Below are 21089 nucleotides of genomic sequence, written 5' to 3'. Positions count from 1 at the left end.
ATCCCTCCTTCCCCTCCCCAGACCAGCCCCCTGCCCCATCTCTCCTTCCCCTCCCCCAGCCAGCCCCCTGCCCCCGTCTCCCCCCAGCCAGCCCCCTGCCCCCATCTCTCCGTCCCCTCCCCCAGCCAGCCCCCTGCCCCCCGTCTCCCCCCAGCCAGCCCCCTGCCCCATCTCTCCTTCTCCTCCCCCAGCCAGCCCCCTGCCCCCATCTCTCCTTCCCCTCCCCCAGCCAGCCCCCTGCCCCCGTCTCCCCCCAGCCAGCCCCCTGCCCCCATCTCTCCTTCCCCTCCCCCAGCCAGCCCCCTGCCTCCCGTCTCCCTCCAGCCAGCACCCTGCCCTCCCTCCTTCCCCTCCCGCAGCCAGCCCCCTGCCCCATCTCTCCTTCCCCTCCCCCAGCCAGCCCCCTGCCCCCGTCTCCCCCCAGCCAGCCCCCTGCCCCCATCTCTCCTTCCCCTCCCCCAGCCAGCCCCCTGCCCCCCGTCTCCCCCCCAGCCAGCCCCTGCCCCCGTCTCTCCTTCCCCTCCCCCAGCCAGCCCCCTGCCCCGTCTCCCCCAGCCAGCCCCCTGCCCCCATCTCTCCTTCCCCTCCCCCAGCCAGCCCCCTGCCCCCGTCTCCCCCCCAGCCAGCCCCTGCCCCATCTCTCCTTCCCCTCCCCCAGCCAGCCCCCTGCCTCCCGTCTCCCTCCAGCCAGCACCCTGCCCTCCCTCCTTCCCCTCCCCCAGCCAGCCCCCTGCCCCCATCTCTCCTTCCCCTCCCCCAGCCAGCCCCCTGCCCCCGTCTCCCCCCCAGCCAGCCCCCTGCCCCCATCTCTCCTTCCCCTCCCCCAGCCAGCCCCCTGCCCCCGTCTCCCCCCCCAGCCAGCCCCCTGCCCCCGTCTCTCCTTCTCCTCCCCCAGCCAGCCCCCTGCCCCCGTCTCCCCCCCAGCCAGCCCCCTGCCCCCATCTCTCCTTCCCCTCCCCCAGCCATCCCCCTGCCCCCATCTCCCCCCCAGCCAGCCCCCTGCCCCATCTCTCCTTCCCCTCCCGCAGCCAATCCCCTGCCCCTGTCTCCCCCCCAGCCAGCCCCCTGCCCCTATCTCTCCTTCCCCTCCCCCAGCCAGCCCCCTGCCCGTCTCCCCCCCAGCCAGCCCCCTGCCACATCTCTCCTTCCCCTCCCCCAGCCAGCCCCCTGTCCGTCTCCCCCCTGCCCCGTCTCTCCTTCCCCTCCCCCAGCCAGCCCCGTGTCCCCGTCTCTCCTTCCCCTCCCCCAGCCAGCCCCCTGCCCCCATCTCCCCCCCAGCCAGACCCCTGTGCCCCGTCTCCCCTCCTGTGAGGAAGCGGGACTGTCCTTAATGTTTCCTCTGAATAGTGTGGGGGTGCCTCAGTTTCCCCTAGGCCGTTCTTAAGTCTCTAGGGGGTGGGATAAGGGGCTGTGATCGTTGCAGAGCCCTAGAGGGCAGGTGTGTGCAGGGGTCTGGACCCCAAGAATGGCCGACACCCTGTTTCCTGGCCACTGATGGCCTGGGCCCTGCCCCCCTGCAAGAGCTAAAGGGCTGGAGATCAAAGGAATCCGGTGCCCCCCTGGCCCGGGACAGGGTCAAAGCCTGGGGGGCGGGGGGGGGGGGGCTGGGGAGAGTTTCAGTTTGGGGCTGGTTGGGGACGAGGAGTGAAGTGCAGACGGGGTTGTCTGGCTCACTGCCCCCCAAAATGGACCCAGCTGAGGGGTCCTGTTCTCTGCCCCGACAAGCTCCGTGTTAGACCCTGTTCCTGTCGTCTAATAAACCTTCTGTTTCCCCGGCCGGCTGAGTCCCGTCTGACTGCGGAGTTGGGGGGCAGGACCCCCCGGCCCCCCCCAGGACCCCACCAGGGAAGCGCCCGGAGGGGCAGAGGATGCTGGATGCTCCGAGGTCAGACCCAGGAAGGGGGAAGCCAGGTGAGCTGTGGGTCCTGCTCCCCGAGAGGAGACTCCCCCCGAGTCCTGCCTGGCTTCATGGGGAGCAGCTCCAGAGCTTGGCCCGGGGACCAAGGACACCTCCCCTTCCCCAGCCCCCGGCCCCCCATTTCCCCTCCCCTATTCCGAGGGATGAGTTTTCCCCTCACACCTGGACCCCAGGGCTTCCTGCCCCATCAGCCCTGGAGACAGACCCACAAGCCTCTGTACCCCATGGGCCAGCGCAGCCCCCACAGCAGCGTAGGGGCTAGGACACACAGCAGAGGGGCATGGCCTGGGGCGGGACATGCTGTGGGCGAAGAAGGGGCTGGGGCCAGGCTGTCACTCACCAGGGGGTTCTCCGAGAACTGCCAGAGGTCGGGGGGCAGGCGTGGAGCGGGGCAGGGTGGGGGTCACTCACCGGGGGGTTCTCCGAGATCTGCCAGAGGTCGGGGGGCAGGCGTGGAGCGGGGCAGGGTGGGGGTCACTCACCGGGGGGTTCTCCGAGATCTGCCAGAGGTCGGGGGGCAGGCGGGGAGCGGGGCAGGGTGGGGGTCACTCACCAGGGGGTTCTCCGAGATCTGCCAGAGGTCGGGGTGCAGGCGGGACGTGTTGTAATGGGCCGTGGAGAGCAGGTGCCCGAACTCCTCCAGGTTCGTGATGTGCAGGAAAATCCCCTGCGGGAGACGGGGTGTCAGGGACCCCTGGGGAGACGCCCCCGGGCGGGGAGGAGTCGAGCGAGGGGTTTGGGGGGGATGTTGGGGCCCGGGGTGGGTCTTCACAGCCTTTGGCGGATGCTCCTGCAGAAACCCGTGTCGGGGTGGGTGGGGAGGTTTAGGGGAGACATGAGGGTTCAGGGGGACTGTGGGGGTTTTGGGGAGGGCCAGGGGGTGCAGGGGGACTGTGGGGGTTTTTAGGGGCTGTGGGGGGTTCAGGGGGACTGCAGGAGTTTTGGGGGGCTGTGAGGGTTCAGAGGGACTGTGGGGGTTTTCAGGGGCTGTGAGGGTTCAGGGGGACTGTAGTGGTTTTGGGGGGTCATGGAGAGTTCAGGGGGACTGCAGGGGTTTTGGGGGGCTGTGGAGGTTGAGGGGGACTGTGGGGGTTTTGGGGGCCTGTGGGGGGTTCAGGGGGAACTGCAGAGGTTTTGGGGAGGGCTGTGGAGGTTCAGGGGGACTGTGGGCCTTTTGGGGGGGCGGTGGGGGTTTTGGGGGCCTGTGGAGGGTTCAGGGGGAACTGCAGAGGTTTTGGGGAGGGCTGTGAGGGTTCAGCAGGACAGCAGGAGTTTTGGGGAGCTGTGGAGGGTTCAGGGGGACCGTGGAGGTTTTGGGGAGGGCTGTGAGGGTTCAGGGGGACTGCAGTGGTTTTGGAGGGGCTGTGAGGGTTCAGGGGCACCGTGGGGGTTTTGGGGGAGCTGTGGAGGGTTCAGGGGGACTGCAGGGGTTTTGGGGGGGCTGTGAGGGTTCAGGGACACCGTGGGGGTTTTGGGGGAGCTGTGGAGGGTTCAGGGGGACTTCAGGGGTTTTGGGGGGCCGTGGAGGGTTCACGGGAACCATGGGGGTTTTGGGGAGGGCTGTGAGGGTCCAGGGGGACCATGGCGGTTTTGGAGGGGCCGTGGAGGGTTCAGGGGGACTGCAGGGGTTTTGGGGGAGCTGTGAGGGTTCAGGGGGACTGTGGGGGTTTTGGGGGGCTGTGGAGGGTTCAGGGGGCTGCAGGGGTTTTGGGGGGACTGTGGGGGTTTTGGGGGGCTGTGGAGGGTTCAGGGGACTGCAGGGGTTTTGGGGGGGCTGTGAGGGTTCAGGGGGACTGCAGGGGTTTTGGGGGGGACCGTGGGAGTTTTGGGGGGCCGTGGATGGTTCAGGGGGACGGCAGGGGTTTTGGGGGGGCTGTGAGGGTTCAGGGGGACTGCGGGGGTTTTGGGGGGCCGTGGCAGTTCAGGGTGCGCGGGGGCCCCGTACCCTCTCGCGGACGTTCTTGCAGAAGGCCATGTCAGGGTCAGTGTCCTCCAGGGTGAAGACGCTCCGGTCGTGCAGCTCCGAGCGCAGCGTCTCGCCGCGCACCAGGTAGGCCTGGCTGATATAGGGCACGTTCCACACCCCGCTGCGGGACGGACACGACGTCAGTGGGGTAAGGTGCAGGCCCCTCCCCAGGGAAGGGGGCGGAGCTCCAGTTGGAGGGGGGTCTAGGCCCCTCCCCAGGGAAGGGGGCGGAGCTCCAGTTGGAGGGAGTGTCTAGGCCCCTCCCCAGGGAAGGGGGCGGAGCTCCAGTTGGAGGGAGGTTCTAGGCCCCTCCCCAGGGAAGGGGGCAGAGCTCCAGTTGGAGGGGGGTCTAGGCCCCTCCACAGGGAAGGGGGCGGAGCTCCAGTTGGAGGGAGTGTCTAGGCCCCTCCCCAGGGAAGGGGGCGGAGCTCCAGTTGGAGGGAGGTTCTAGGCCCCTCCCCAGGGAAGGGGGTGGAGCTCCAGTTGGAGGGGGGTCTAGGCCCCTCCCTGCGAAGGGGGTGGAGCTCCAGTTGGAGGGGGGTCTAGGCCCCTCCCCAGGGAAGGGGGCAGAGCTCCAGGGGGTGGGTCCCCCTGGGGGGTGACTCACATGCGCTTGCCCTGCACCAGCTCGACGTAGTCCTCGGAGCGGGCGTAGTAGCCCTCTGGGCTCAGCGCCCCCCAGAAATTCGACCAGAGCTTGCCCGGGCGTGACACCATGGGGGCGATGACCTTCCTGCAAGGGGGCAGAGACAGAAGGGGCGGAGCTAAGCAAGGGGGCGGAGCCACAATGAAAGGGGCCTTGTGCAGAGGCAGGGCGGGTTTCAGGGGGTCTCACAGGTGCTGGCAGATCAGGGCACGCAGGGTGCCTGGGCTGGGGGGACGGTGGGGAGCAGTCGGGGGGCAGGGTGATTTTGGGGGGGTCTCACAGGTGCTGGCGGATCAGAGCGCGCAGGGTGCCTGGGCTGGGGGGATGGTGGGGAGCAGTGGGGGGACAGGGTGGAGTTTGGGGGGTCTCACAGGTGCTGGTAAATCAGGGCGCGCTGAGTCCCCGGGCCAGGGGGACGGTGGGGAGCAGTGGGGGGGCAGGGCAGGTTTCGGGGGGTCTCACAGGTGCTGGCGGATCAGGGCGCGCAGGGTCCCCAGGCCGGGGGGACGGTGGGGAGCAGTGGGGGGGACAGGGTGGGGTTTGGGGGGTCTCACAGGTGCTGGCGGATCAGGGCGCGCAGGGTCCCTGGGCCGGGGGGACGGTGGGGAGCAGTGGGGGGCAGGGCAGGTTTCGGGGGTCTCACAGGTGCTGGCGGATCAGGGCGTGCAGGGTCCCCGGGCCGGGGGGGACGGTGGGGAGCAGTGGGGGGGCAGGGCAGGTTTTGGGGGGTCTCACAGGTTCTGGCGGATCAGGGCGCGCAGGGTCCCTGGGATGGGGGGACGGTGGGGAGCAGTGGGGGGCAGAGTGGGTTTCAGGGGGTCTCACAGGTTCTGGCGGATCAGGGCGCGCAGGGTCCCTGGGCTGGGGGGATGGTGGGGAGCAGTGGGGGGGCAGAGTGGGTTTCAGGGGGTCTCACAGGTTCTGGCGGATCAGGGCGCGCAGGGTCCCCGGGCCGGGGGGACGGTGGGGAGCAGTGGGGGGCAGGGCGGGTTTCAGGGGGTCTCACAGGTGCTGGCGGATCAGGGCGCGCAGGGTCCCTGGGATGGGGGGACGGTGGGGAGCAGTGGGGGGCAGGGCGGGTTTCAGGGGGTCTCACAGGTTCTGGCGGATCAGGGCGCGCAGGGTCCCTGGGCTGGGGGGATGGTGGGGAGCAGTGGGGGGCAGAGTGGGTTTCAGGGGGTCTCACAGGTTCTGGCGGATCAGGGCGCGCAGGGTCCCCGGGCCGGGGGGACGGTGGGGAGCAGTGGGGGGGCAGGGCAGGTTTCGGGGGGTCTCACAGGTTCTGGCGGATCAGGGCGCGCAGGGTCCCCGGGCCGGGGGGACGGTGGGGAGCAGTGGGGGGCAGGGCGGGTTTCAGGGGGTCTCACAGGTTCTGGCGGATCAGGGCGCGCAGGGTCCCCGGGTTTGTCAGGGCGGCGTCCGCGTCGAGGCTGAAGTAATAGTCGCAGTTGGGGTCCTGCCGGCAGATGTCCCTGGGGGGAGAAACGGGGGGGTGGGATTGGGATGTCAGACAAGCCCCATGAACCCGGTTCCTATTCCCCCCTGCCCCCAGCCCCACATCGGGACCCCCACGGCCCCCCCAGCCCTCCTCTGTGCCAATCTCCAACCCCTCCACCCCCAAAGGCCCCCTCCACCCCTCGGTCCTGCCCCCCACTGCTCAGCCCCGCCCCCTCACCCATAGCCCTGCCCCAACCCCACAGCTCCGCCCACTCCTAGTCCCTCTCCTGTAGCCCCCAACCCCATTCCCATGGGCCCGCCCACAGTCCCATTGCCCCGCCCACATCCTCCGGCGTGGCCCCGCCCCCATTCCCAGGGCCCCGCCCACTCACATGGCCATGTCCCGGGCCTCCCCCTGGCTCAGCTCCTCCTCCGGCCCCACCAGCTTGAGGTCGGCGAAGGCCCCACGCAGCCGCTCCCAGGCCTCCTGCACGTGGGGCTCGTGGAAGACCTCCTGGGGGGGAGGAGGGGCGGGGGTCAGCCGGGGTTAATGGGGGGGTCACAGGGGTGGCGGGGGGTCATGGGAGGGGGCGGGGGCAGCCAGGAGTTACGGGGGTCGATGCGGGGGGCGGAGGGGATGAGAAAGGGGCAGCTGGGAGTCACGGGGGCAGCCGGGGGTCGTGGGGGGTCACTGGGGTGGCGGGAGGTTATGGGGGCAGCTGGAGGTGATGGGGGGTCGCGGGGGCAGCCGGGGGACTCACCCGGTTGTGCAGGAAGAGGCTGAGCCGGGCGTAGGGATAGGTCCAGCCCAGCAGCCGCTGCAGGAACTGGGGCAGGAAGGGGGTGGGCTGCTCGATGAACACCCCCACCAGCACCCGGGGCAGCACCGCCTCCTGGGGAGAGACAGGGGTCAGGCACCCCCAAACCCAGCCCCTTCCTGCACCCCCAAACCCAGCCACTGCCAGCCCCCCATACCCAGGCCCTCCTTGCACCCCCAAACTCAGCCACTGCCAGCCCCCAAACCCAGACCCTCCCTACACCCCCAAACCCAGCCACTGCCAGCCCCCCAAACCCAGGCCCTCCCTGCACCCCCAAACCCAGCCACTGCCAGCCCCCCAAACCCAGACCCTCCCTGCACCCCCAAATCCAGCCACTGCCAGCCCCTGAAACCCAAGCCCTCCCTGCACCCTCAAACCCAGCCACTGCCAACCCCCCAAACCCAGCCATTCCCTGCACCCCCAAACCCAGCCTCTGCCAGCCCCCCATACCCAGGCCCTCCTTGCACCCCCAAACTCAGCCACTGCCAGCCCCCAAACCTAGACCCTCCCTGCACCCCCAAACCCAGCCACTGCCAGCCCCCCAAACCCAGGCCCTCCCTGCACCCCCAAACCCAGCCACTGCCAGCCCCCCAAACCCAGACCCTCCCTGCACCCCCAAATCCAGCCACTGCCAGCCCCCCAAACCCAGGCCCTCCCTGCACCCCCAAACCCAGCCACTGCCAGCCCCTGAAACCCAAGCCCTCCCTGCACCCTCAAACCCAGCCACTGCCAACCCCCCAAACCCAGCCATTCCCTGCACCCCCAAACCCAGCCTCTGCCAGCCCCCCATACCCAGGCCCTCCTTGCACCCCCAAACTCAGCCACTGCCAGCCCCCAAACCCAGACCCTCCCTGCACCCCCAAACCCAGCCACTGCCAGCCCCCCAAACCCAGGCCCTCCCTGCACCCCCAAACCCAGCCACTGCCAGCCCCCCAAACCCAGGCCCTCCCTGCACCCCCAAACCCAGCCACTGCCAGCCCCTGAAACCCAGGCCCTCCCTGCACCCCCAAACCCAGCCACTGCCCACCCCCCAAACCCAGCCATTCCCTGCACCCCCAAACCCAGCCTCTGCCAGCCCCCCAAACCCAGACATCCCTGCACCACCTCCTGGGGAGAGACGGGATCACTCCCAAACCCGCCCCTGCCCCCAGAAACTCAGGACCCCCAAAACCCACCCCAGACCCCCCAATCCCAGAAGCCCACAAACCTGCCTCTCAGACCCCCACAATTCTAGCTTCCCCCCACCCCCAGACTCCCCCAAACCTGTCCCCACACTCCCCACCACCCTCAAGTGTCCAGCATGCCCCCCACCACAGAGCCCCTCCAGCCCCCAACCCCTGGGGCTCTGCTTTGGGGGTCCAGCCCCCGCACTCACCGGGGTCCCCGACAGGTTGAGCAGCCCGTGGTCGCAGCCCCCGCAGCCCCCCTCGTAGGTCCATCGGTTCGGGATGTAATTCCCCAGGTAGTTCAACTGCAGCTGCGGGGGGGGGGGAGGGATGAGATACGGGCCCCCCCATCCCACCACAGCCGGCCCCCTATCTGCCCCTCCATCTCTGCCCCCAGGCGCTCTCCTCCTGCCCTCCAGCCCCCACCCCATCAGACCCCCCTCCCCACAGCTGCAAGGGCGGGGGCACCTGCTGGGGACTGAGGGGGCGGGGGCTGGCAGTGGCTGGGTTTGGGGGTGCAGGGAGGGGCTGGTTTTGGGGGTGCCTGACCCCCATCTCTCCCCAGGTGGGGAAGTCAGAAGGGGGGAGGGGGCTCCCGGGGTACCTGAGGGGTTGTGGGGGTCCCAGGGGGATCTCGGGGGTACCTGGGGGAGATGGGGAGTCCTAGGGGGGATCTCAGGGGTACCTGGGGGAGATGGGGAGTTGTCAGAGTCCCAGGGGGGAACTCAGGGTACCTGGGGGAGATGGGGGGTTGTTGGGGTCCCAGAGAGGAGGGGGATCTCAGGGGTACCTGGGGGAGGAAGTGGGTTGTCAGGGTCCCAGGGGGTATCTCAGGGGGAACTAAGGGGTTGTGAGGATCTCGGGGGTACCTGGGGGAGATGGGGGATTGTCGGAGTGCCAGGGGGGATCTCGGGGGGAGGTGGGGGATCTTGGGGTACCTTGGTGGGCCCGTTGCCGTGGATCACCACGGGGAGGGTGTCATAGGCCACGTTCCGGGCACGGACCCGGTTCCTTTCGAACTTCAGCACCACCTCGTCTGAGAGAGAGAGACGTGGGGATAGAGGGTCCCAGCCCCCCAGCCCCCCTCCCATCCCAGAGCCGGGGAGAGAACCCAGGAGTCCTGGCTCCCAGCCCATCCCACTCTAACCACCAGCCCCCACTCCCCTCCCAGAGCTGTGGAGAGAACCCAGGAGTCCTGGCTCCCAGCCCACCCCACTCTAACCACCAGCCCCCACTCCCCTCCCAGGGCCAGGGAGAGAACCCAGGAGTCCTGTCCCTGCCCCACCCGGAGCTGGGATAGAACCCAGGCGTCCTGACCCTTATGGGGTGCCCCCCCAGATCTCTCACCAATGGCCCCATTGAGGTTCTGGAAGATTTTCGACTTGTGGTCAAGCACCAGTCCAAACTTCTCCTGGGGGGGAGAGGGGGCGTCAGAGGGGGGAGGGACCTGCGCCCAGAGGCTGCCCCCATCATCCCCCCACCCCGTGTCCCCTGAGATCCCTTCCCTCCACTGCTCCCCTCCAGCACCCAAACCCTGCCTCCAATCCCACCCCCCACCCCTTCCCCAACACTGCAGTCCCCATCCCCCTTCCCCCCCAGAGCACCCTGCCTACCCCCTTCTGCAGTGCCCCACCTCAAGGCAGGGGCCTGGGGCCGAGACCCCCGTGGGAAGGAGCCCAGAAACCTGACAGGAGCTGAAATGATTTAATGTGGGGGGCTTCACCTTTGGGGGGGAATATCTCCCTCAAATGTCCCCCCAGCCCTGAACCCCCAACCGGGACACCCCCCAATGGGACCCAGGGTCCATCGCAAAGAGCTGGTGGAAATTGTGTGGGGGTAGAGGGGGTGTCTGCCTGCTGCACACCCCAAAACCAGCCATGAGCAGGGGCCGATTCCCCAACTTCCCCTTCTTGGGTCTTCTCCACTGGGCTCCTGGAACTCGGCTGCTCCTCCCCAGAGTCAGCCGCATCCCAGAGCCAATCCCAACCCCCCCATCACAGAACCCAGGAGTCCTGGCTCCCAGCCCCCCTGCTCTAACCCACCAGCCCCCACTCCCCTCCCAGAGCCAGGGAGAGAACCCAGGAGTCCGGGCTCCTAGCCCCCACTGCTCTAACCCACCAGCCCCCCCTCCCCTCCCAGAGCCAGGGAGAGAACCCAGGAGTCCTGGCTTCTAGCCCCTCCCCGCTCCAACCCACCAGCCCCCCCTCCCCTCCCAGAGCCAGGGAGAGAACCCAGGAGTCCTGGCTCCCAGCCCCCCCTGCTCTTACCCACCAGCCCCCACTCCCCTCCCAGAGCTGGGGAGAGAACCCAGGAGTCCTGGCTTCTAGCCCCTCCCCGCTCCAACCCACCAGCCCCCCCTCCCCTCCCAGAGCCGGGGAGAGAACCCAGGAGTCCTGGCTCCCAGCCCCCCCGCTTTAACCACTAGACCCCACTCCCATCCCAGAGCTGGGGAGAGAACCCAGGAGTCCTGGCTCCTAGCCCCCGCTGCGTTAACCACTAGACCCCACTCCCCTCCCAGAGCTGGGGAGAGAACCCAGGAGTCCTGGCTCCTAGCCCCCCGCTCTAACCTCGTTTCCAGCCCAAACTCATTACGCCCCCCCCCCCGCCCTGGGCTGGCCGCGTCGTTCATTTCCACCCCCCCCCATGTCAGCCTCAGGCCCTTTCGCCCCCCTGCCCCGCCAGCGCCCCCTAGTGGCGGCGGAAGCGAACGCGGCTCCCGGCCCGTCTCCCCCGGGGGACCAAAGGCTCAGGTGTGGCCCGTCTCCGGCGCGGGAGCAGGGACACGAGGAAAAGCCCCGTCGGGAGTCTCGGTCACGCGGCGTCTTTCCCCGTCGGTTATTTCTATGCCCCCGGACCAACACCCCCCGCCGACCCGACCGCCGTGCCCGCCGAACTTGCCCCGGTCCGCAGCTCTTCTCAGGTCCCTGTTCCCATTGATCGGCCCCGGGGCTGTCCCCCAAACCCCAACATCACCGACCCCTCCGGCACGCTCTCCCTCCCCAGGTCGGTCTTTGATGCTTTTGGCCAGCACCCCCCTCGGATAGGGGTGTCTTCCCCACCTGGGGCACGCCGGCTGGAATTGGTCTCTTGTAGCCAGGGGCGGCTACGGGGGATAGGGGGACCCGAGCCCACCCTACCCCACCGGGTCCCAGCCCAGGCCCTTAACAACGGGGATCCCACCAAAACATGCCCCCCCCCGCACCACCCGCCGGTCCCTCGTCGCCTTCTGCAGTAAACTCAACGGAGTTCACAAAATGCTTCGTAAACGAGAGCCGAGAGCCGCAGAGCTCCGGAGCTTTTGCCCCGCTTGCCTGCAAGGCGAACCCGGGCCAAATACAGCTCCGGTCCATCCGCAGAGACGGTCTGTCGACGCCCAAGGTCTCTGGGGCGGTGGGGAGGGGCGCGGCGGCGAGACCCGGCGGGGAGGGGCACGGTGGCGAGACCCGGCGACCCCGTTCTGCCCAAGGCCTCTGGGGCGGTGGGGAGGGGTGCGGTGGCGAGACCCGGTGACCCCGTTCTGCCCAAGGCCTCTGGGGCGGTGGGGAGGGGCGTGGCAGCGAGACCTGGCGGGGAGGGGCGCGGTGACTAGACCCCGCGACCCCGTTCTGCCCAAGGCCTCTGGGGCGGTGGGGAGGGGCGTGGTGGCGAGACCTGGCGGGGAGGGGCGCGGTGGCGAGACCCTGCGACCCCGTTCTGCCCAAGGCCTCTGGGGCGGTGGGGAGGGGCGCGGCGGCGAGACCCGGCGACCCCGTTCTGCCCAAGGCCTCTGGGGCGGTGGGGAGGGGCGTGGTGGCGAGACCTGGCGGGGAGGGGCGCGGTGGTGAGACCCGGCGACCCCGTTCTGCCCAAGGCCTCTGGGGCGGTGGGGAGGGGCACGGCGGCGAGACCCAGCGACCCCGTTCTGCCCAAGGCCTCTGGGGCGGTGGGGAGGGGCGCGGCGGCGAGACCCAGCGACCCCGTTCTGCCCAAGGCCTCTGGGGCGGTGGGGAGGGGCACGGCGGCAAGACCTGGCGGGGAGGGGCGCGGTGGCGAGACCCGGCGACCCCGTTCTGCCCAAGGCCTCTGGGGCAGTGGGGAGGGGCGCGGCGGCGAGACCTGGCGAGGAAGGGCGCGGTGGCGAGACCCGGCGACCCCGATCTGCCCAAGGCCTCTGGGGCAGTGGGGAGGGGCGCGGCGGCGAGACCTGGCGGGGAGGGGCGCGGTGGCGAGACCCGGCGACTCCGTTCTGCCCAAGGCCTCTGGGGCGGTGGGGAGGGGTGCGGAGGCGAGACCCGGCGGGGAGGGGCGCGGTGGCGAGACCCGGTGACCCCGTTCTCCGTTGATGTCTGACGCCATGTTGGGGGCTTCTCGGGCAGATCTGGCCAGCTCCCTTCCACCCCCTTTCCCCCCCAAGATCCTGTAATGCTCCGCCGGATCTGGCTGAGGTTCGCACGGCTGCGGGATTTGCACGTTTCGCGGCTGAGCCGTGCACCAGAGCTTAAGATTCCCAGTGCAAAACGTTCCCCAGAGTTTTGGCTCCAGTCCCCAGATCCCTCCACTGCACCCCTCCCAGAGGCCCCCCCTGCTCCACGGGGCCGCTGGCCAGCCCCACGTTGTAACTGGGGTGGGTGGGGAGAGGGACAATGGGGAATGGACCGGGCCAGAGCCCCTACTGCACCCCCCAGATCCCTCCACTGCACCCCCTAGCTCCACGGGGCCACTGGCCCCCCCACGTCGTAACTGGGGGGGAGGTACAATGGGGAAAGGACCGGGCCAGAGCCCCTACTGCACCCCCCAGATCCCTCCACTGCACCCCCCTGCTCCACGGGGCCGCCGGCCAGCCCCACGTCGTAACTGGGAGGGGGCAGGGGGGTGGTACAATGGGGTGAAGCCCCCCCATTAAATCATTTAGAGCCCCGGGATTCTAGAGGGGTTGAGACAATTCTTTCCCCTAATTCCCCCACCCCAATTTGCAACCAGGCTTTTGCCCGATTCTCACTGCTTTTCAGCCCAGAGATGTGGGTCGGGTTTGGCCCCAGTGGGTCCTTTGTTTCCAGGCCGAACAAGTCCCACTCCACCCCCCACCCCCCCAATTTTGATGCCAAACGGCATCCGGGGAACCGGGGTCCCCCTGGGCTCGGGGTGCCAGCCGACCGGAGGTTGGGGGCCGGGGAGGGCAGTGGGGGCGCTGGGGACCCACCCGCAGGCCGGGGTCCAGGTAGATGTGGGTGTAGAAGAGCTGGTCGTCGTCGTCGTCCTTGTATTTCCAGCGCTGGACCAAGCGGTGGATGGCCGGGGCGAAGCCGATGAAACCTGGGGGGGCGGGCGGAGAGCTCAGGCCCCCGCCCCCCACAGGCTGCCCCCCTGGACACCACGCCCCCCCCGCCCATCAGGGACCCATGCCCTCCCCTCCGCCCCCTGCCGCCGTATACCTGTGACACCCTGCCCCCGGGGACCCCCACCCACAGCAGCTCGTACCCGCACGCTCCCCCACGCCCCCCAAACCACCTCGCACCTTCCCATCCCCCTGCTTCACCCCCCAACATCCCCACCCCTGTTCCCCGACCCCTCTGCCCCATCCTCCCCCCCGGCCCCCCAGCACTCACCGCCGGAGTTGAGGAACCGCTTGCCGGTGCTGACGGGGGGGTAGCGCTCGGCCAGGCCCCACTCGGGCCAGCAGAAGCCCTCGGCCGAGAACACGACCCGGCTCTCGAACGCCAGGAACTTCTGCAGCAGCCCCACGGGGCCCTCGGCCAGCACCACATCGTAACTGGGGGGCAGGGGGGGACGTACAATGGGGAATGGACCGGGCCAGAGCCCCTACTGCACCCCCAGAGCCCTTCCATGCACCCCCCAGCTCCATGGGACCCTCAGTCAGCACCACGTCGTAACTGGGGGGCAGGGGGGGACGTACAATGGGGAATGGACCGGGCCAGAGCCCCTACTGCACCCCCAGAGCCCTTCCATGCACCCCCCAGCTCCATGGGACCCTCAGTCAGCACCACGTCGTAACTGGGGGGCAGGGGGGGACGTACAATGGGGAATGGACCGGGCTAGAGCCCCTACTGCACCCCCAGAGCCCTTCCATGCACCCCCCAGCTCCATGGGGCCCTCGGCCAGAACCACGTCGTAACTGGGGGGCAGAGGGGGGGAGGTACAATGGGAAATGGATTGGGCCAGAGCCCCTACTGCACCCCCCAGAGACCTCCACTGCACCCCCCAGCTCCACGGGGCTCCCAGCCAGCACCACGTCATAACCGGGGGGCGGGGGGGACACATACAATCGGGAATGGACTGGGACAGAGCCCCTACTGCACTCCCCAGAGGCCCCCCCAGCTCCATGGGGCCGCCAGCCAGCCCCACATCATAACGGGGGCGGGGGGGGTGCGTACGGGTCACAGTGACCCCCTGACCCGCTCTCTTTGCCCTCCTTCCCCACAGGGGGCTGGGAATTGCAGCGTCACCCCCTGCCCAGTGCACCCTCAAAATCCCCCTCCCTGCCCAGACGGGCCCCCCGAATGCTGCTTCCAACCCAGAGGGACCCGGGGTCTGGGAGTGGAGCGGGGGGGGGCTGATGTCAGATGCACCCCAGAGCTGGGGACCCCCAGACGTCAGGGAGAGCAGGGCACCCCCCCGCCGTACCTGTCGACGAACATGACGATGAGCTCCTCGCGCCCTGCGTGCTGTGCCATCTCCTCCTTCAGCCAGCGCACCTTCTGCCCGCCCCCCACCGTGCGGGCCACGTCCCCCCCGCGCCACTCCTCACCCAGGCCCAGGGTCTGCAGGGACAGGGGGCATGAGAGAGACCCCAGCCCGCCCAGACGCGGCCAGCTCTGGGGAGGGGCGCGGGGGCTGGTTACACAGGGACCCCGTCCCCGCGCCGAGATGCGGCCAGCTCTGGGGAGGGGCGCGGGGGCTGGTTACACAGGGACCCCGTCCCCGCGCCGAGATGCGGCCAGCTCTGGGGAGGGGCGCGGGGGCTGGTTACACAGGGACCCCGTCCCCGCGCCGAGATGCGGCCAGCTCTGGGGAGGGGCGGGGAGGCTGGTTACACAGGGACCCCGTCCCCGCGCCGAGATGCGGCCAGCTCTGGGGAGGGGCGCGGGGGCTGGTTACACAGGGACCCCGTCCCGGCGCTGAGATGCGGCCAGCTCTGGGGAGGGGTGGGGAGGCTGGTCACACAGGGACCCCGTCCCGGCACCGAGATGCGGCCAGCTCTGGGGCGGGGTGGCTGGTTATACAGGGACCCCGTCCCGGCGCCGAGATGCGGCCAGCTCTGGGGCGCGGAGGCTGGTTACACAGGGACCCCGTCCCGGCGCCGAGATGCGGCCAGCTCTGGGGCGCGGAGGCTGGTTACACAGGGACCCCGTCCCGGCGCCAAGATGCGGCCAGCTCTGGGGAGGGGCACGGGGCTGGTTACACAGGGACCCCGTCCCGGCCCCGAGATGCGGCCAGCTCTGGGGCGGGGCGGCTGGTTACACAGGGACCCCGTCCCGGCACCGAGATGCGGCCAGCTCTGGGGCGGGGTGGCTGGTTATACAGGGACCCCGTCCCGGCGCCGAGATGCGGCCAGCTCTGGGGAGGGGTGGGGAGGCTGGTCACACAGGGACCCCGTCCCGGCACCGAGATGCGGCCAGCTCTGGGGCGGGGTGGCTGGTTATACAGGGACCCCGTCCCGGCGCCGAGATGCGGCCAGCTCTGGGGCGGGGAGGCTGGTTACACAGGGACCCCGTCCCGGCACCGAGATGCGGCCAGCTCTGGGGCGGGGTGGCTGGTTATACAGGGACCCCGTCCCGGCGCCCAGATGCGGCCAGCTCTGGGGAGGGGTGGGGAGGCTGGTCACACAGGGACCCCGTCCCGGCGCCAAGATGCGGCCAGCTCTGGGGAGGGGTGCGGGGCTGGTTACACAGGGACCCCGTCCCGGCCCCGAGATGCGGCCAGCTCTGGGGCGGGGCGGCTGGTTACACAGGGACCCCGTCCCGGCACCGAGATGCGGCCAGCTCTGGGGCGGGGTGGCTGGTTATACAGGGACCCCGTCCCGGCGCCGAGATGCGGCCAGCTCTGGGGCGGGGAGGCTGGTTATACAGGGACCCCGTCCCGGCACCGAGATGCGGCCAGCTCTGGGGCGGGGTCCATCTCACCTTGACGGTGTAGTTGAAGTTGCGGGCGGTGCGCATGAATCGCTCGTACCCCTCCGTCTGCTCCGTGGCCGCTGTGATCAGCAGCAGGTTGTCTATGGGGCAGAAAGGTGCCGGGTTCTGGTTACTTCCCCCCATAGACCCTGCTTGGCTCTGCACGCCCCCCCGGCACTCCCCTTGGATTCACTCCCCCCAGCCCTCAAGTGGAAGAACCCAGGAGTCCTGGGTCCCCGGACCTGCCTGGGGGGCTGCGGCCAATGGGAGGTGCTGGCAGCAACTGCCCCTCGCTGATCCTGGAGAATCCCCCTCCAGGGGCAGCCGTGCAGGGCCTCGGACACACATCACCCATGAGGCCTCCCAGCGCTGGGCCCTGAAATTCCAGCTCTCCCACCCCCTTGCCCCTCGCTCTGCCCCCTGTGCCATGCCTCGAGGGAGGGGAAACTGAGGCACAATGGGTGGGAGGGGCTCTCCTGAGGGCTGCACCTTAAAGAAGTGGAGGGCAGGAAGTGGATGGCTCAGTGGGTTGGACCCTGGGCTGGGCGCCTGGTTCTAGTCCTGGTTTAGCCGCTGCCCTGTGGGGGACATCGCACAAGGCCCTTTCCTGCATGCTGCCTCAGTTTCCCCCCTTGCCCTTTGTCTGGTCAGGCTGTGAGCTCCACGAGGCAGGGACTGGCTCACGGCATGTACAGCACCCGGCGCGATGGGGCCCTGATCTTGGTCGGGGAAGGGGGGAGAGGAATCCACTGCCTTACGCGTGAACGACAGGGACAAATTCCCGGCGCCCGGCCCTCGCCAGGCTGCTAATGAGAAGCAGAGGGTGGGCCGGAGCCAGGTCTGGTGACTGGGTTTGAGATGGTGACGGGGCCCCCGTTCCCCCCTTGATCCCGGCATGGGGCCCCCCACGGCCCCCAGAGAAAGGCTGGACCCCCACGGGAAAGAGCAGGGGGGCTGGGAGCCAGGACTCCTGGGTTCTCTCCCTGGCTCTGGGAGGGACGTGGGGGATGGTGGGTCAGAGCAGGGGGGGCTGGGAGCCAGGACTCCTGGGTTCTCTCCCAGGCTCTGGGGGGGAAGTGGGGGCTGGTGGGTTAGAGCAGGGGGGGCTGGGAGCCAGGATTCCTGGGTTCTCTCCCCAGGTCTGGGAGGGGAGTGGGAGGCTGGTGGGTTAGAGCAGGGGGGGCTGGGAGCCAGGACTCCTGGGTTTTAGTCCTGGGTTAGCCGCTGCCCTGTGGGGGACATCGCACAAGGCCCTTTCTCGCACGCTGCCTCAGTTTCCCCCCTCACCCTTTGTCTGGTCAGGCTGTGAGCTCCATGAGGTAGGGACTGGCTCACGGCATGTGCAGCACCTGGCGCGATGGGGCCCTGATCTTGGTCGGGGAAGGGGGGAGAGGAATCCACTGTCTTACGCGTGAACGACAGGGACAAATTCCCGGCGCCCGGCCCTCGCCAGGCTGCTAATGAGAAGCAGAGGGTGGGCCGGAGCCCACGTTCCCCCCCTCGATCCTGGCATGGGGCCCCCCACGGCCCCCAGAGAAAGGCTGGACCCCCACGGAAAAGAGCAGGGGGGGCTGGGAGCCAGGACTCCTGGGTTCTCACCCCGGCTCTCGGTGCGGGGTGGGGGCTGGTAGGTCAGAGCAGGGAGGGATGGGAGCCAGGACTCCTGGGTTCTCTCCCCAGGTCTGGGAGGGGATTGGGAGGCGGTGGGTTAGAGCAGGGGGGGCTGGGAGCCAGGATCTGGGGTTCTCTCCCCGGCGCTGGGAGGGGAGTGGGGGCTAGTGGGTTAGAGCAGGGGGGGCTGGGAGCCCGGACGCCTGGGTTCTCTCCCAGGCTCTGGAAGGGGGGTGGGGTCCAGTGGTTAGAGCAGGGGGGGCTGGGAGCCAGGACTCTGGGGTTCTCTCCCCGGCTCTGGGAGCCAGGAAAACCCCACATACCCCAGTGTCTCTTATGGGGTCTCTGTTCAGAGTAGCCGGCAACTACTCTGGGGTCGCAAGGACTGGGCAGAGTGAACCCCCCAGCCCTGCCCACGTGTCCCCTAGGCTCCCATGGAGCGGGGGGGGGGGGAGTCCCGTCACAGGCTGTGCACTGGGCCCCCCACTGCCCCCCAGGCCAAGCACACAAGCGCTTGGCCTGGGCCAGCCATGGGGTTCCCCCTCTGCACCCCGTTCTCTGTGTGCCTGAACCCCCACTTCTGCCTGACCGACCCAGCCCTCCAGGGAACCCCCCTCCAACAGCGGGGCCCCCCATCTCCCCGCATGCCCCTCCCCGTGTCCCCATCCCCCGATCTCCCCCCGTGCCCCCGATCTCTCCCCCGCGCACCCCTCCCCGTGTCCCCCGCCCCCGATCTCTCCCTTGCGCCCATCCCCGCGTCCCCGCCCCCCGATCTCCCCCCTGCGCCCCTCCCCGTGTCCCCCATTCCCCTTTCTCGCCCCCGTGCGCCCCACCCCGTGTCCCCCATTCCCCTTTCTCCCCCCCTGCTCCCCTCCCCGCGTCCCGATCTCCCCCCTGCGCCCCTCCCCGTGTCCCCCATTCCCCTTTCTCGCCCCCGTGCGCCGCTCCCCGTGTCCCCCATTCCCCTTTCTCCCCCCCTGCGCCCCTCCCCGTGTCCCCCACCCCCGATCTCTCCCCTGCGCCCCTCCCCGTGTCCCCCACCCCCGATCTCCCCCCCGCGCCCCTCCCCGTGTCCCCCATTCCCCTTTCTCCCGCCCGTGCTCCCCTCCCCGTGTCCCCCACCCCCGATCTCTCCCCTGCGCCCCTCCCCGTGTCCCCCACCCCCGATCTCCCCCCTGCGCCCCTCCCCGTGTCCCCCATTCCCCTTTCTCGCCCCCGTGCGCCGCTCCCCGTGTCCCCCATTCCCCTTTCTCCCCCCCTGCGCCCCTCCCCGTGTCCCCCACCCCCGATCTCCCCCCCGCGCCCCTCCCCGTGTCCCCCATTCCCCTTTCTCCCGCCCGTGCTCCCCTCCCCGTGTCCCCCACCCCCGATCTCTCCCCTGCGCCCCTCCCCGTGTCCCCCACCCCCGATCTCCCCCCCGCGCCCCTCCCCGTGTCCCCCATTCCCCTTTCTCGCCCCCGTGCGCCGCTCCCCGTGTCCCCCACCCCCGATCTCTCCCCTGCGCCCCTCCCCGTGTCCCCCACCCCCGATCTCCCCCCCGCGCCCCTCCTCGTGTCCCCCATTCCCCTTTCTCCCGCCCGTGCTCCCCTCCCCGTGTCCCCCGCCGGCGATCCCCCCTGCCCGGGCTCACCCGCGTTGAGCGCCTGGCGGTCCCGGGGGGCGCTGCCGGGGACCCCCAAGAGCAGGGCGGCCAGGGGCAGGAGGGCGGCCGGGCTCGGCTCCATGGCTCGGAAGCTCTGAGAGGGGCCCGGGCTCGCAGCTCTCGCGATCCGAGCCCGGCTCCTCCCAGCGCCCCCCCCGTGTGTGTGTATGTGGGGGGGGCAGCTCCCTCTGCTGCCCCCCCCGGGTTCTGCGCCCCTCCCAGACCGGGGGCGGCCCCCATCGCCTCTCCCCCCTCTTCCGCCGAGACCCGCATGGGGGAGGCGCTGGGAGGGCACCCCAAAAGCAGGAGCCCCGCCCTCAGCCAATCCCCCCCCCGCGTCGGCCAATCCCCGGCCTGGAAAGTTCCCGACCGAGAAAAGGCTGGAAAAGTTGGGGCAGAAGAAAGGGAAGTTTTTGGTTCCCGCTGCCACGTTGCCAAAAAGTGGGGGCAGGGCAGAGGAGGGGTCTCCGGGGGGGGGGGAGTGAGGGATGGGGACCACTTGGGGGGCAGGGAGGGAAATATGAGGGAGGGGACTACTAGGAGAGAGAGGGGAGCGTGGGAAAAGGGGGCAGTTGGAGGACTGAGGGGGCTGTGGGGGCTAGTGGTTAGAGCAGGGGGGCTGGGAGCCAGGACTCCTGGGTTCTGTCCCCAGCTCTGGGAGGGGAGCGGGGGCTGATGGTTAGAACAGGGGGGGCTGGGAGCCAGGACTCCGGGGTTCTGTCCCCAGCTCTGGGAGGGGAGCGGGGGCTGGTGGTTAGAACAGGGGGGGCTGGGAGCCAGGACTCCGGGGTTCTGTCCCCAGCTCTGGGAGGGGAGCGGGGGCTAGTGGTTACAACGGGGGGGCTGGGAGCCAGGACTCCGGGGTTCTGTCCCCAGCTCTGGGAGGGGAGCGGGGCCTAGTGGTTAGAACAGGGGGGGCTGGGAGCCAGGACTCCTGGGTTCTGTCCCCAGCTCTGGGAGGGGAGCGGGGGCTGGTGGTTAGAACAGGGGGGGCTGGGAGCCAGGACTCCGGGGTTCTGTCCCCAGCTCTGGGAGGGGAGCGGGGGCTGGTGGTTAGAACAGGGGGGGGCTGGGAGCCAGGACTCCGGGGTTCTGTCCCCAGCTCTGGGAGGGGAGCGGGGCCTAGTGGTTAGAACAGGGGGGGCTGGGAGCCAGGACTCCGGGGTTCTGTCCCCAGCTCTGGGAGGGGAGCGGGGGCTGGTGGTTAGAACAGGGGGGGCTGGGAGCCAGGACTCCTGGGTTCTCCTCCTGGCTCTGGGAAAGGAGTGGGCTCTCATGAGGGGGGTTGAAAATCCCTCCCCCCACAGTGGCACAGTTCCACCAACCCAACGACCCGAGTAGAGAGCGCTAGGCGGGTGAACCGCCCCTCCCCTCGGGGGCTAGTGGGGTCAGTGCGCCGATTGCAGGCGGGGGGGCACGTCTGCGCCAGAGCCTCGTCTACACTAGGGCCAGGGCCGCGGCGCGTGTCTGGCGTCTCTCTCCCGCCCGAGCCGGGAAATCACCCTCACGAGGCCTAGCGCCGGGCGGCGTCACCCCCATCGCTCCGGCGCCCCGGGATCTCCCCCCACGTTGCCGGGCGGACGAGCCCCGGAGCGCCGCAGCTCGTTCACTGTGGCCCGGCCCCTGGGAAATGTGGGGCAGGGGAAGACGGGTCCGGGCTCGAGACCGGCCGGGGCAGATTCCTTGGCCTTAGGGCCTTCGCACGGGTCGGCGGGGACGCGGCCCCCTCGGGATCTCGGCGGGGCCGGGAGAAGTCGGGGGGGCTGCTAACGCC

General features: G+C 69.8%; 3 protein-coding genes and 1 long non-coding RNA gene across 53 annotated transcripts in view; 2 read left to right on the top strand and 2 right to left on the bottom strand.

The window, feature by feature from the left end:
* LOC122457756 overlaps positions 1 to 15410 on the top strand; it is a 22133-nt gene extending 6723 nt beyond the window's left edge. Inside the window, exon 3 of the long non-coding RNA XR_006277430.1 lies at positions 15102 to 15410. This is a non-coding gene — a long non-coding RNA (uncharacterized LOC122457756). The remainder of the gene's footprint in view (positions 1 to 15101) is intronic.
* LOC119849376 (zinc finger protein 420-like) overlaps positions 1 to 21089 on the bottom strand; it is a 3142523-nt gene that overhangs the window by 545563 nt on the left and 2575871 nt on the right. The gene's annotated exons all lie outside the window — the stretch shown is intronic.
* The window catches only part of LOC119849403 (zinc finger protein 501-like), a 1099011-nt gene that overhangs the window by 657142 nt on the left and 420780 nt on the right, over positions 1 to 21089 (top strand). The gene's annotated exons all lie outside the window — the stretch shown is intronic.
* Positions 2048 to 19475, bottom strand: PLOD3 (procollagen-lysine,2-oxoglutarate 5-dioxygenase 3). Its single transcript, XM_038386082.2, has 14 exons — positions 19304 to 19475; positions 16072 to 16163; positions 14573 to 14709; positions 13537 to 13700; positions 13131 to 13243; positions 9299 to 9362; positions 8890 to 8987; positions 8161 to 8262; positions 6729 to 6860; positions 6360 to 6481; positions 5898 to 6002; positions 4492 to 4617; positions 3864 to 4005; positions 2048 to 2585 (listed from the first exon to the last, which is right to left on the bottom strand). Exons 1-14 carry the CDS (start codon positions 19395 to 19397, stop codon positions 2397 to 2399), a joined length of 1680 nt encoding a protein of 559 aa, XP_038242010.2. The 5' UTR covers positions 19398 to 19475; the 3' UTR covers positions 2048 to 2396.

This window comes from Dermochelys coriacea, chromosome 28 (genome assembly GCF_009764565.3).
Source record: "Dermochelys coriacea isolate rDerCor1 chromosome 28, rDerCor1.pri.v4, whole genome shotgun sequence".
NCBI classification, from domain to species: domain Eukaryota; kingdom Metazoa; phylum Chordata; order Testudines; family Dermochelyidae; genus Dermochelys; species Dermochelys coriacea.
This window is presented reverse-complemented; position numbering and strand designations above follow the sequence as displayed.